Source organism: Raphanus sativus, chromosome 3 (assembly GCF_000801105.2).
Source record: "Raphanus sativus cultivar WK10039 chromosome 3, ASM80110v3, whole genome shotgun sequence".
In the NCBI taxonomy this organism is placed as follows: domain Eukaryota; kingdom Viridiplantae; phylum Streptophyta; class Magnoliopsida; order Brassicales; family Brassicaceae; genus Raphanus; species Raphanus sativus.
The window spans coordinates 1770184-1784263 of record NC_079513.1 but is presented as its reverse complement, the minus strand read 5'-3'; the positions used below and the strand labels follow the sequence as shown (position 1 = coordinate 1784263).

At 42.3% G+C, this 14080-nt stretch overlaps 2 protein-coding genes across 7 annotated transcripts; one reads left to right on the top strand and one right to left on the bottom strand.

The window, feature by feature from the left end:
- Nucleotides 1-1010: 1010 nt before the first annotated feature.
- On the bottom strand, nucleotides 1011-3750 carry LOC108847984 (uncharacterized). 6 transcript variants are annotated; one of them, XM_018621374.2, is made up of 10 exons: nucleotides 3626-3703; nucleotides 3508-3548; nucleotides 3359-3426; nucleotides 3039-3222; nucleotides 2474-2958; nucleotides 2218-2391; nucleotides 2030-2146; nucleotides 1769-1948; nucleotides 1654-1700; nucleotides 1011-1487 (listed from the first exon to the last, which is right to left on the bottom strand). In XM_018621374.2, the coding sequence occupies exons 3-10, from the start codon at nucleotides 3404-3406 to the stop codon at nucleotides 1190-1192; spliced, it is 1533 nt and encodes a 510-aa protein (XP_018476876.1). In that variant the 5' UTR covers nucleotides 3407-3426; nucleotides 3508-3548; nucleotides 3626-3703; the 3' UTR covers nucleotides 1011-1189. The 6 variants fall into 6 exon arrangements, with proteins under 6 accessions (XP_018476876.1, XP_056862069.1, XP_018476877.1 ...); XM_057006089.1 differs by having other exon boundaries at nucleotides 2474-2727; nucleotides 2809-2958; nucleotides 3508-3661; XM_018621375.2 differs by lacking the exon at nucleotides 3508-3548 and having other exon boundaries at nucleotides 3626-3750.
- A 5964-nt stretch (nucleotides 3751-9714) lies between these two features.
- On the top strand, nucleotides 9715-10313 carry LOC108844835 (uncharacterized protein At4g04775-like). The gene is made up of 2 exons (XM_057005981.1): nucleotides 9715-9870; nucleotides 9957-10313. The coding sequence occupies exons 1-2, from the start codon at nucleotides 9715-9717 to the stop codon at nucleotides 10311-10313; spliced, it is 513 nt and encodes a 170-aa protein (XP_056861961.1).
- Nucleotides 10314-14080: the final 3767 nt, after the last annotated feature.

Sequence of the window (14080 nt, the reverse complement as noted above, 5' to 3'; positions counted from 1 at the left end):
AGAGCTAAGCTGAGATCAAGTACTAAACCCATTCAAAATCTTTTTTTTTTTACTTCAGCAACTTGCAAGAAGCTAGGGGTTCCTTACTTGATTCCTAAAACCCTTACAGAAACTCTTCTAATTACACAACCAAAAACACTGTCCGAAACATTTACATCTGAAAAATACATTTTTAATAGATTTCTTGAAAATTTGACATGCAATTTACCAAAGACAGATCCTTTCCGCAAAAAAAGGAAAAAAAAAAGAGAATAATACCTTTGAAGCATGAACAGTCCCGATCAAACACACATCACAAGATCCGCCAAGACCCGCTTTTCCCTTGTGGACTCGCACGTCAATATCACAACGCTTTTCGCCAATTTCTCTGGGAGCTCCGCTTTCGTCATCGCCGATGAACCCTCGCCGCCATCTGCCATCCGCCGTCGTCTCCGATGAACCCTCGTCACTCATTCACTCGCCGCCATGAATGAGTGAGAATCGATGAGAGGATGAGTTGGAAAGAAGAAATCGCACACCTATTTATACTGTGACACCACCGTCCTAAGATCAAATAAGAGAATTGAAGGCCACGTAGTGGATGAGTGACTGAAGGGATTCAATACAGAATTTTTACTTAGAGCGTTATGGTGTCGAAATCTGAATTGTCATCGGAGATGAGAGTTGCGCGACATCGGTTTCGTCTAAAGCATATTAGGGTGATATAGACGATGATGTTATCTAGGGCCGAAATCGTTTACAGCACAACACCAAGGCCCATAAACATATCAGATTGAGAAGCCCATCACACAGCACCTTTAATGAAACGGTGCGTATCGACGTGTCAACCCTACAGTACGCGACTTTTCAACCTGGCGATGACGTGGAAGGCTGTAAGGGATGGAACATTTTTTTATATATATAGATAAATAGTAAATCTTAAAATCAATCTATATTTGTATTTCTCTTTTAATAATATAAATCCATGACAACTATAGGATGAAGATTTTAACAGAAAATAACAGGAAATATGCACAAGAAAACTTAAGTTGTTCGTGTTCCCCTTTCCACGTTATAGTTTTGCTCTGCAAACTCTGCAAAGTAGATAATAAACGTAGAACCCAAAATCCATCTCACATCTCTTTAATTCTTAACACCAAATTTATTTCTACAAAGACATTATTGAATCTTCCTCCTGTAAAGAAGACACTTAGAGTTCTATTTCTTTGTCAAAGATGTCCCAGCCATCTTCCAGGAGCTCCTTACGTTCGTCCTCTTTTTCCTCGTTAACCGAAGCTTCTTCTGGGCTCTTGCTGTTGCCTGAGGATTCAGGTGCTTCATAAGATAGGTCAAGCGGCTTCTCAAGCAACAAGCTCTTCATGGATGATACAGAAGAAGCTAGCTTACAGCTTGTCTGGCTTGAGGTGATTGATTGGCTCAACGGCACACCATTGTCGAATTTCTCTTTCAAGAGCCGGATGTCTTTACAGATCACATAGATTTCTCCTCTGTTCAAAAGGGAAGAGCCAAGACAAAGTTAAAGACCAATAAGCAGACAAGACTCACCAAAAAATGGGTCTCAACATTAATCTAATATAATAGCAGTTTTTCAAATCCAGATGCTTCACAAGGGGGATGACTGCTAACTTATTAGTGATGAGTAAGAGGACTTACTGTAAAGAATCAACAATCCGACCACGCTCCATAAGGAACTCTCGCAGCTGTAAGACACAGAACACCATATGTTAACAAGTCATTCGCTAGTAGTAACCAAAGGAAGTGATGTTACCTTGGAATTTTCCTCTGCCTCCTTCTGTAGAAGCTTTGATTCTTGGACAACCTTATCCATGATTGCTTCCTGTTCAGCAAGTTCCTTGCGTGCGGCACCTTCTTTCTCTTGGATCTCTTTCTCAGCAGCATTTTTAATCTCCAGGGCTGCAGCCAGTCTCACTTCGAGGACTCCACGCATCTATAAGTAGAAAAAAGAAACACAAACGTTAAGCTCATCAACTTCAGTGGAAGAGGACATCATAAAGAGACTTGCACGGACCTCATCAAGAACAGAAAGAGACTTGTCACGTTCTTCTGATAAGTTGAGCAAACGGTTTTCAAGCTCATTTACTTCAGTTGCCAAAACTGACCTCTCCCCATAGACTTCTCCGGCATCCTGAGTACATAGATAAATGATTATTTCCCCCACATTAGCAAACACTTATTTATCAGTTAAAAACAAGTTACCATGTCGTTTCCCTCCTTGGCATGTGCAAGAATCTTCTTCAGGTCCTCAACCTTTTTAAGGGTATCAAAGCCTCCTCTAGTAGCGTCTTCCTTCACCTTCTCTGCATCCTTCTCTTGAAGCTCGACTTCTCTCATCAGATTCATAATCGATTCCATCACAATGAACAAGGTTCTCTACACAATTACAAAAAAAATACAAAATAAGAGACGATATTTAATAATGGAAACACACCAAAACAAACTAGTTTTAGCACACCTTGTTACTTTTGGCATCTTCGATGATCTGTTTGAGGTGATCGATTTTGCAGCCCTGGCTGGATCGGCTAACACTAGAGCTAAAGGCACCAGGCAGCTCTGAATCACCATTTTCAACAGCCAAGGAACCTTCCGAAGTCTCTTCCACAAGAACTGAGCCGCTCAACTCTGCATCACTGAGTGAACCACTTGAGGCCTCTCTCACATCACCATCTGATGAACCCTTTGTTGATTTCTGTGTAGATTCCAAACTGTCTGATGCAGGACAAACCAGCTTATCATCTGCGCTTGTGCTCGACTCTGCTTGATGATTACCTGTAAAGTGAAAATCAATACCTTCCCAAACATCGTTAGTCAGTTTGGTAGGGGGCTCTGAGGAAACCACTCCAGACTCAATCACTTTGCTCTGAACATCAGCATCACCATTCGGAATCACTTCTGATGACTGAGCCCTTGTTACTGAAGAAGAGAACGCACCCGTTTCTACTGCATTTACATACAGACGTTTTCATCAGTATATAGAATGGTAATAGAAAAAAAGAGTAACTCAAAACTTTCAAACGTACAAGTACCATTGTTGTTGTCTGGGACCTTTATTATTGGTGTCTTGTTGTTGTGAGGTAGGGAAGAAGGATGATCAGACAAATCAGGGTAAAACTTGGGAACAATCTCAGAGATAACAATAGCTGCAGCGAGATCAGCATCTTTAGGGTGCTCAATAGCTACAGCTTTTAATATCCTCGCATCAATCTGCATCGTATGACAACGTAAGCCTTTAGTTAGATAAACAATAATCATCTTATAGTATAATATACAGAATCTTATACTGAAACCTAAATATCATTTATCGAAAGGAAAAAAAAAAAGATGAGAGCTTTTTTTTAACCTGTGGGAATAACTCGGTGAGAGATCGAAAGACGATTTTGGAACCCATCAGTTAATTATGAGATCAATCTGCAATTCAAAAGTTGATGCTTTTTAGGGTTAACAACCATCCATAAAACCCTAATTTTTAAGGATCAAAAAGAAGCAAACCTAAATACGAATCGGTATATAACAGAGGACAAAACTAGGAGCTGATGATCACCATAGAGAGAGAGATAAGAAGGAGAAGAATTGAACGATAAAAAGGGCAAAGAATAATGAAACGGACCTTCCCAGATATTGCGTTGAGGTTGATTTTGACAGGGCAAGAGGGAACGGAAAAGGCGCAGTTCGGGTTTTGAGATTTTTTTTTATTTTTGAGAATTGTGAGAGAGAAAAAAAGAGGATTTTTTTACCTTCTAAGACACATTTTGTAGTGTGAATTACATGGGTAGACACTTTCCACTTGCCCAACACTTTCCTCTTGTACAAAGTCATCTATACCCTCTTTCTAGCCCACACCACGTTTTGCTAACCACAGATGAATTAACCATAGTTAGATAGTTTTGAAACTTTTTTTATTAGGTGTCGGACAAACCACAATACTCCTACACAGTTCAAATCTCACTCCTCTTCTTTTCCCCATTAGAGCTAAACCTTTGTTCCATCGACATCCAAAGATCCGTAACTTTCGAAGATATTGACGAACTCTAATGACGAAGAAGAAACCCAAGTCTGCTCAGGCGGCGGCGAAGAAGAAAGCCGTCCCCTCACCGCATTCCGATCTTCCCCCATCCACTTCAGGTTAAATCGAAGCCACTTCTACTTATTCTCTTTCGTTTTTTTGTCCCTTTCTTGGATAAACTTGCATTTGTCGATTTTGTTTGAAGAGAGTTCCTTTCCCTTTTATTTTCGAATTTTAGGGTTTTCTGACTACCAATTTTAGGGCTTTTTGCTGTATTTGTGGGTGTGTTTAAGATTTAGCAGTAGCGATTTCCAATCTACGATTTTTGATCCCCAATTTTGTTAGGGTTTTACATTTCTTTTCCAATTTTAGGGTTTTATTTCTCTGCTCTTTTAGGGGTTTTTGCTGTGTTTGTTTTTTAGATTTACCATTCCCGTTTTCAGATCTAGGTTTCTTTTTAGGGTTACCTGTTTATTTTTCTTTGATTTTATAGACTCGAGTTCTTCTAATTTTGTGCTAAGAAGATCCCTTACTGTCGATTACTGTTTATTGGTTCCGAAAAACAAATTACTGAAGATCAATTCCTCTAGTTTTGTTTCTTAATAACCATACTCAAATTGGACCTCCGGCATTATTGACTTTTTTTTTGTTTTCCTGGTCACACTTTCTGCAGGCACGCAGCCTGATCCGCGTCTCCCTTTTAGGCTATTTGCGACTGACAGGTTCCCCATAAAAAAGCTCAACATATATTCTTCACCGGAGATCCTCCCTTTTCTTCGTAACGTTCTCAGAGGAACTCCGGAGTTCCAGACCATTCGACAGTCATGTTTTGGAAAGCTTTTTGACATCCCAGCACGACAAGCTCCAGTGTCTGCAAAGCTCATTCACTCCTTCCTTACTCGCCAGCTCTTATGTGGGGACGACCATACCCTCTGGTCTGTTTTTGGTGGGAACCCTCTCCGTTACGGTCTCCAAGAGTTTGGAACCGTAACAGGTCTGAATTGTGACTCTTTTCCAGAAGGATATCATCCTAACACCTGCAAGTCAGTTTTTGCGGGCAAAGATGGAGTTTGGAAGAAACTTTTCGGGGACAAGAAGATGATAACTATAGCAGAGCTCTGTCGGATGCTCGAGAAAGACAAGAAAATGCCCGGTTGGAAGAAGATTCGTATTGCTCTTATCATCATTGTCGACGGTGTTCTAATTGCTCACAAACAAGTTGCCCGTCCCACTCCTCGATATGTAAGCATGCTTAGGAATCTCAAATCCTTCTTTGCCTTCCCTTGGGGTAGAGAGTCATTCTTGAAGACAATTTCATGCATGAAACCACCGAAGCCTGCTCCACCTAAGATCACGGACCCTCTCGCTTGGCTCGTGAAAAAACTCAAGCAGTCATCTTTCCGATTGCAGGGCTTCCCTCTTACACTGCAATTGGTTGCCTTCCGCGCCATCCCACAACTGCTACAGTTCATCCCTGCTCCCAACGACGACCGCACACTGATGGACCTTGAACAAAAATACCTACCACAGCACGGCTCCATCAAATCTAATGACATCTTGCGCGTCGAATTCTCCGAGAATGTAAGGGATCCCCCTAACACACTCTTTTGGTTCTCAATAACGCATGGATATTTTTGAATTTCTGTCCACACTAGGAAATTATGTCCACGTCCACACGTAAAATATTCCAAAATCTTACCGAGAACCTAAAATGATTTTCTCCAGGGATTTTGACTTTCTAATTTCTGTATTAAATCTTCTTCTCAGCTTGCTTTCTCACCGGTCATACCTATGGAAACTCAACCGCAGCCTGGGTGGGGAGAATGGCCCAATAAAACCAAGGACGATCGTCTGATTTACATGGAACAATTGATATCCGATGGGTGCAGTTTCAACAAGGCAATGTGGCCTGGTGGGTTAACAACGGAGACTTTGCTTCACAAGCCTCAAGATCGGGGTAACCGTACGGTTAAACCGAATCTCACTAGAGTCAAACAGTCACTCAGACCAAAGCCGTTTATCAACAAGGACACGTCTACAAGGAAGCAAAGACGCATCAGTTCTTATTTCACACGCTCCAAGGCCAACATTCACACCAACGAAGAACTAACTGAGATTGTCTTGGGTCTTCAACAGCAGATCAACGATTTGAAGAAATTGCTAAAGAACAAGAAGAGGAAAGCTCGAGGAAGGCAATCGTCATTTAATACACTGCTATATGCTACCAAGAAACTTCGGACGTCTACTCAGGAAGAAGAGAGAGGGACAATTCAACAGGTCAATTCTAGACATACTGATTGTTCTTCCTTTTTTTATTTGTTTACTATCACAGTTACCTAACCAAGTTTCTCATGTACCCTTCAACTTATGCTTATAGGATACTCCTGCCACACAACAGACCGGTGATCAACCAGCTGACGTCAATCCCCTACACTTCGATCCTAAAAATGATCAGGTGATGTGTGCTTCTACAGTGATTGCATTTTATTATCATGTAAATATAGTTACAAATTCTCTGTTTCTGGCCACCCTGTAGGATCGGGATGATCAGGAAGAACCACACTCACCTATCATAAGTCAGTACGCAGCTCATCTCCAACGCGAGGCGTCTGAAAACGCTATCACTCCTCCCTATGAAAAGCACACAGAAATCATCCACAACAAATCTGTCCACACTGCCAACTTTGATGACACCACTGAAGTAAATTCATTTCTACTTTTACATAGATTTATAACTGCTAGTTTCGGTATCCTAATCCCTTTATTAAGCATCTTTATATTTATCGTATGAAAGGATGAGGATGCTGAAGCCGAGCAGGTGGAACCTGTTTTCATAAAAACAATACGTCCTACAACAATGCTTTCCGAGATGACCACTGATTTGAACAATTCAGATTACGAGAAGGTGAGGTTTTACTTACCTAAATCAAATGTGGTTTGCTTGTTCCTTTGTTTGTTCCTTTGCTTTTACTGACTTTTGGATACTATTCTCTATGCTCATATTTTGACATTGTAGGATGTCCAAAATTTGGGTCCAAACAAACCTGCCGATCCCGAGCTGGCCACGGATGAGCACAATGTTGTGGCCATGGTAATACTCACTCATAAACCTATGTAATTCAAAGATGAACACCAATAAGGCTACTAACATATATCCACTCATTCTCGGGATTGCACTGTAGGTTGCGGAGGCTATGGATTCCCTTCCAAAAAAGGATGTCCACAACTCACGTGAACACTACAGCCAAGAGGATGAGCAGGCTGTTTACGCTCAGGTTGTAATATCTAATTAACCAAAGTTTTAAATATTCACTCTTCTAAGTTTCGTTCTTCAATGTAGGATGCGGATAAGAGGAATCAAGTTCAAGATGATGTAAACAACTCAAAAGAACAAGACCAAGAGATCCTCCCTGACGACAAGAATTATAGTGGCCAGGTCAGCCTCAATCATACCATCTTTCACATATGTCTACAGCAAACAAACCTCTGCTCATCACGATAACTTCATGTTACCATTCTCTGATCGCTGTTGTAGGGTGTGGACGATGGGGATGACCTCAACGAAATGGTCCACAACACACCTGACCACAAAATCGAAGGAGAGACTCAGCCAATTAGAATTACTGACGATGCCACCGCCGATGCAAATGAAACGGCTGATACAAAGCAGAACACCACCCAGACTCGTACTTTTGGGACACTATACCCTGGTCGGTGGGACCCCCCTTCAAAAGTCTATGACAAAGCAGACCACCCAAACAGCCCGGAGATTAATCACATACTCCATCATGGTATGACCATATACGACCCGATAAGTCCAGACCCTCCTCTGTCTGCAGGTCCAATATTTGACCAAACCGCAGGGCCATCATCTCCAACTGGCATTCGTTTGCAGTTATCACCCATTCCTTTCACTCCACTGACATCACCGGTCAAGAGCAATGAAAGTGGGCTTGGATTTGCAAGCCACGCAGGAACCCCAAATGCATTTAAAGCCACGGCTTCCTCGAACTCTCCCCCAAGCATCGGTCGTCAAACTAACGCTGAGGAGGTATGTCTCCTTAATAGTGGAAATGGAGAATAATTTCTTCTAAAATAAAACTACTAACTTACGGTTTCTTGAATTAAAACAGAACCAGCCTGCGGACGACTCTACAATCGATCTAACAAGCACTAAAGATCCCCCGAGCCATGTTCCAACACACCTAGAAAACCTTCTGGCTAAGGAATTAATAAGCTCCCCACTAGTACCGGCTTTGGATCTGATCACTCCACTACCAGACAGGGAATGGGAGATTTTCAATCAGGTTCTGAAAACCAACATTAATGTGTAAGTTTCTTATCAAAACATCTTTACTTCTTTGCTCATAACACTGAAACCTTATCAATCCAACTTTAATTTCTAAATTTCTCTGCTTTCACAGGTTCCATAGCACTCCATCTGAATTCGAGTTTTCAAACAAATCTCTCCTAGAAATGGCAAAGCCGAAGCAATGGACAACCACATATGTAAGTATAACTTTATTGTTTTTGGTCTGATTTTCTGGAATTTTAACTGCTCAATAACATATCGGCTTACATTTCTCAGCAAATGGAAATTCTAGTCCACATGATCTCAAAGAGGCACGCCGATATTCTACAGACGGAGAAAGCAGCATTCGCACCTCCAATACTTTGTTCAGCAATCGAAGATGATTTTCAATCTTTCACCAAGTGTGGTAAGAAAAAGAAGGAGAGTTTCGAATGGGACCAGCGATTGGTCGACATCGTGCTCTGTCCAGGGAAGAAATGGATGGAGGACATCCACACAATCTACACTCCCATGTTGTGGGACGAGTCACACTGGGTTGGGTTAGCAATAAACCTCGATATGGGATTGGTTGAGGTGCTTGATCCTCTACCCACTTTGCATGGCGTAAGACGCATGGCTAAGTGGATGAAACCGATCCTTGCTTCCCTCCCTTACCTTGTTAAGAAAGTAGCCATGTGTGAGCTTACCCAATTCGCAGGTGTGAAGCCGTTTGTCTGCACCCGTATTACAGATATCTACGTCAACCACCGCTCTGGCGACTGCGGCCCTGTGACGATGAAGTTCCTAGAGTTGCACGCTCATGGTGATCCACCTCCTGGAATGGCAGGCATCACCGACAAGATTGTGGACAACATACGCATGCAGTTCGCTATGGACATCTACAAGACTTTGGTCCTTCCAGCGTACTATGCATGAAATCACAGACGAGATGAATCCAAATCCCTTCTCTTCCTTTTTTCTCCCCATAATTTGTGAAATTTTATGGGGTTCTCGGAGTACTTAATGTTCTTATTCTGTTGTTTAGCTAATGCAAGGGTTGTATTTAACGCAAACATTACGACTTCCTGAAGTTTATGCGTTCCTGTTTAGACTAAAAATTTTAGTAACTGTTTGTGCCGAAAGAATAACCAAAAAAAAATGTAGTGTTACTTTTATTCCACGTCCACAACGGAAGAACATAATCTTATCAAAATCAGCAAGAAGGAGTTCATCAAAAAATAATTTTACTCCACGATAATTTAATATTTTAAAAAACAAAGACGGACTTCAACAAACTATTCGATTCAACAAAGTCTTCGAGACCTACAAATCCCTAAGAAATAGTAGCGAATCTACAAACAGCGACACTACTCTTCCATTAACAACCAGAATAAAAATTGCCATGAGCTCTTCCACTTCATCCTCAAGGTCTCATACCGGCCGTCAAACAACCGGAATTCCCAAAAGATGTTGGTGTGGAGCGGATGTGACTACATTCGGCGCTCAGACGAAGGAGAATCTTTTCCGCAGGTTCTATCGGTGCGAGATTGGTGTAAAGGTAAGATAAACGATTAAATTGCCTAGTTCTGTTACCAAAATTCACAACTGTAGTTAGTCAGATCTAAAAATTCACTTCATTAACAGAGGAAAAGCGAGCATCATTTGTTCAAATGGGTGGACGAAGCAATTCTGGACGAGGTAACCAGTGTCGATGAAAAACACTCACAACTGAAAGTAGATGTCGACTCTTTCAAGATGCAAACCGCCAGACGATTTGAAAACCAGGCGAAGCAAATCGACCAAACCATTCAAGAAATCAAACTCCTAATGGCTGCAAACACAGAGAACAGTAAGACCAAGGAGAACTCAACTTTGACCACCGAAGATACTATTACATCGCCTAGCATGGCCTATGGTGGGAGCAACCCTTTGACAAACATAGCAGTCGCAGCGTTTGCCCTAGGCACTATGGCTTGGATATACTCTAGGATTGCCAACTGAAGGTTATCTTCATCATGTGAACTCCCAAACCACCTACTTTTGTAATCTTCGGCATGAGTTGTTAGGGTATCTATCATTGTGTTTCTACCTGAAAAACAATTTCAAAGCAGTCTTTTATGAACTTTTGCTTCAGTTCCTTATTACTCTTCTCTGTTAAAAATCATCAATTAAATTATATGGACAGGATATGCGAACAACAACTCGTCCACGTCCACAAAAAAACAAATAAACTAACCGATCTTCTAATACGTTTACCATTTGTCAACACAAACACATAGACAATCAGAAAGGGTGATATAGACAAAGGAACATTTTCTAAACAGGTAATTGTCTAGAAAAAGGAAAACACTGTCAACCAACTTTGTTTCAAATCTTATCTTCAAAGGCAATAGTAACGAAACAAAGGGCCATCAACGCATGGGTGTTCCAAAATATAATGTTTGGTGTCTCCAAAACAAGTTCAACAACACATAACCCCCCAAAAAAAACAAAACTTGATTTTGGGATTGTAAATTCCAAATAAAATTAGCATCAGGTCTCCCCAGCTAGTACCAAAAAGGAGAACAGCAACATTCCGGAAAAAAACCGTCTAAAAAAGAACAACCAACTTGTTCCAAAAATAAAACCCACACAGCCACAAATGCTAAATGGGGCGAACGCAGTTGGTTCGGTTGTGACCAAAGCCTCCACACCTACCACATCTGTTCTTACTCTCCTTCTTCTTCGGTGCCTACAACAATTAAAAAAAAAATATCAGTGGATGCAACAACATAGTCAACAGAAACAGAGGAGTTACAGACCCTGAACTCTCCAATGGAGGTTTTCCGTGCCTTGCGACGACGCCCGGGCTGCAACTTCGTCATGGGGGGGTATACAACCTGCTCCCTTACTTCATCTGGTAAGTCAACATCCCTAGGGTCTTCGTCAGGAGTTATCTCACCTGCATAGGTCTCCCTCCAAACCGATGTCTTATACCAATGACCGCATAGTGTCTCCGTAGACACCCCAAGTCCGTTGGCTGCAAGAATAGCATGACCACATGGTATTTTGATATGGTCAAAATACTTGCAGCTACACTTTCTCTCGGCTAGCATCACCTTGTCAGATCTCCCAAACTTACCCAGCACCTGACAAGTCCACTCATTAACAGAATTTATGTAACTTCCATTGACAGTCGCCATGTTTTTCGTCATCTCTTTGTCAACCTCAACAGTTACACCTCCAGTGTGTTTAGCTGCCTTCTTCCGACGAGCACTAAACCACCTGGTCATCATCCTCTGTATGAACTTAACCAACTCAAGAATGTTAGCTCCCCTCCCTTCCAATAGGGCATTGTTTAGCTGCTCAGCAATATTGCTGGTCATGATGTTATATCTGTCTCCGGGGAAATTACATCTTGACCAACGAGCAGTTCCAATTTTCCCAAGATACACACCACAAGCACTGTTTGTTGACCTGACCTTCCCATACAGTTCCTTGTACTCACGTGGCATGTGAGCCATCGCTGTCTTAGTCACCAACTCAGCAAGGTGCTTACTTGAATACCTCGAATTCACGTTCCTAGCCAAGTGTACTATGCAAGCTCCATGCTTGGCTTGGGGATAGATCTTACTCACAGCATTGGCAATACTCACGGCCCTGTCAGAGATTATGGCGAGAGTTGGGGAATCACTAAGAATCCTCTCCACTTTTTGCAAAAACCATGTCCACGCATCCTCATCCTCAGCATCCACAATTGCAAAAGCAAGGGGGAAAATCTGAAAATTAGCATCCTGGCCACTTGCCGTCAACAACACCCCCTTGTATTTGCCGCTTAGATGGGTACCATCAATAACCAACACATGCCTAAGCTTTCGAAATCCACTTATGGAAGCACCAAATGCTAGGAAGAGATAAAGAAAACGTTCATCACCATCATCGTCGACGTCTGTTTCCAAGTCAGCTACTGTACCAGGATTTGCAAGCTTTAACATGTAAAGATACTCAGGGAGCTTGGCGTATGCATCCTCATCAGTGCCACGCACACCAATTATCGCTTTTTCTTTCGCCCTGTAGCACGTCATATAAGATGCATTCACACGTAGGTCTTCCAAAAGGAGTTTCTGTAAATCCCGAGCAACAGGAGCTTTCCCGGGGTTTCCAAACTTTGCTTTGTAAACAGCGGCAATTACTCTAGAAGTTGCTCTGCTCTTGTAACCTTGTCGAAACTCAATAGGGCAGAGATGCTCAAGTTTAGCCTTCCTTATCTCATAGTATCCACATCCACGGATCTCATGAGCAGTCACACGCCAATCACACCTCTTGTCAGGGCACTCAACCACAAAAGAATCAACCTTGGTCCTAGTTTGCGTGTACCTAAACTGCTTCTTTATAGCATAGATTGCCAAAGCAATCTGACAATCCTCCTTGCTTCCAAAAACTTTTCCAACAGCTATTTCGCCATAATGATCTCCAACATCCATGTCTGGGATTTCTGAAACATCGTACTCTGTGTCATCAAACATGGGAGGTATGTCGAACTCGTCGTCGTCAACATCATCGAGTTTGCGGGTTGGTCGCTCTCCCAAGTCGTCAACACGAGCTCCGCCGCTACCACCGCCCATCCAAGGGTTATAGTCCTCGGGCTTTGGTGTGTTTCCGTTGCTATCACCACCCCTTGAACCGCCAACATCTGCATAAGTTCTCGGCCCTGATCTTCTATTCAGACCCGCTAAAATCTCTTCTTCGTTGAACACTACGTTAACAGCATTGGAACCCTTGTAGTCCCCTTCCAACAACGGCTTCCAAAACTCCTCGTCGTAGCCTCTCGGCCTCAGTTCTATCTCGTCAAGTAGGACATCTCCTTCATCGTTACCTCCAGAACTGAGGACACTGCTTTCTCCTCTAACTGTGACCCCACTAATCACATCTTTTTCCACCCTCTCAATCTCCCTTACAAATTCCTCGTCTTCCACGAGGTTTATGACCTTAGTTTTTGAAGCAGCTGATGAGACGTAACTCCTTTTAGATGAACCAGTCGAAAACTTAGCAACATCTGGTGACACGAACCCCAACCCAGAATCGTCCACGAATTCGCTGTCCACAACCGGGGGGTTCTCCGTAAAATGAGCAAACAAATTCATCCCACCTTTCACTTTCAGATGCTTGCAGAAATACTTCACAGTGCCGTCGCTAGTTATCAACACCGGTGGGGTCTTAATCCCGGTTGCAAGCTCCAAGCTTGTTGGTGGCCAGTAGCTCAATGCAACACCAAACCGCGAATCGTCTACTCCAAACTCCCGTAATACGTTAGCCTCAAGCTCCTTACATCCAATACCGTCGTATACAGCCACCATACGACCCATTCGATGCTTCTCTATGACGAAATCCCAGTTACCTCCATCTCCACAAACCCAGGCGCCGCTAAGAACCAAACATTGTTCGTCCATCTTCGACGTTCTTTCCTTCGAAAAAAACACAGATTCGTAAAAGTTAACGGACAGAGCACAAGAAAAATTATATTACAACGTTTTTTATCATGTAAAAAACAGGTAATTTGCCCAAAAGGACACCAAAGGAGTCACCTTTCTCAAACTACAGCTGCAGCTAGTTGGCCTCCTGCTTGGCGACCACAGATAATATGCATTTATGGAAGATAACCTACTTTTTCAAAACACATGAAAAGTGTCCGTTCGATCCCTCTACATCTGACGGTCTAAAATTGTCTCATAAACCCAAGCAGAAACCTCAATGTCTCAACAAAGGAAACACGTTTGCTCGATCAAACT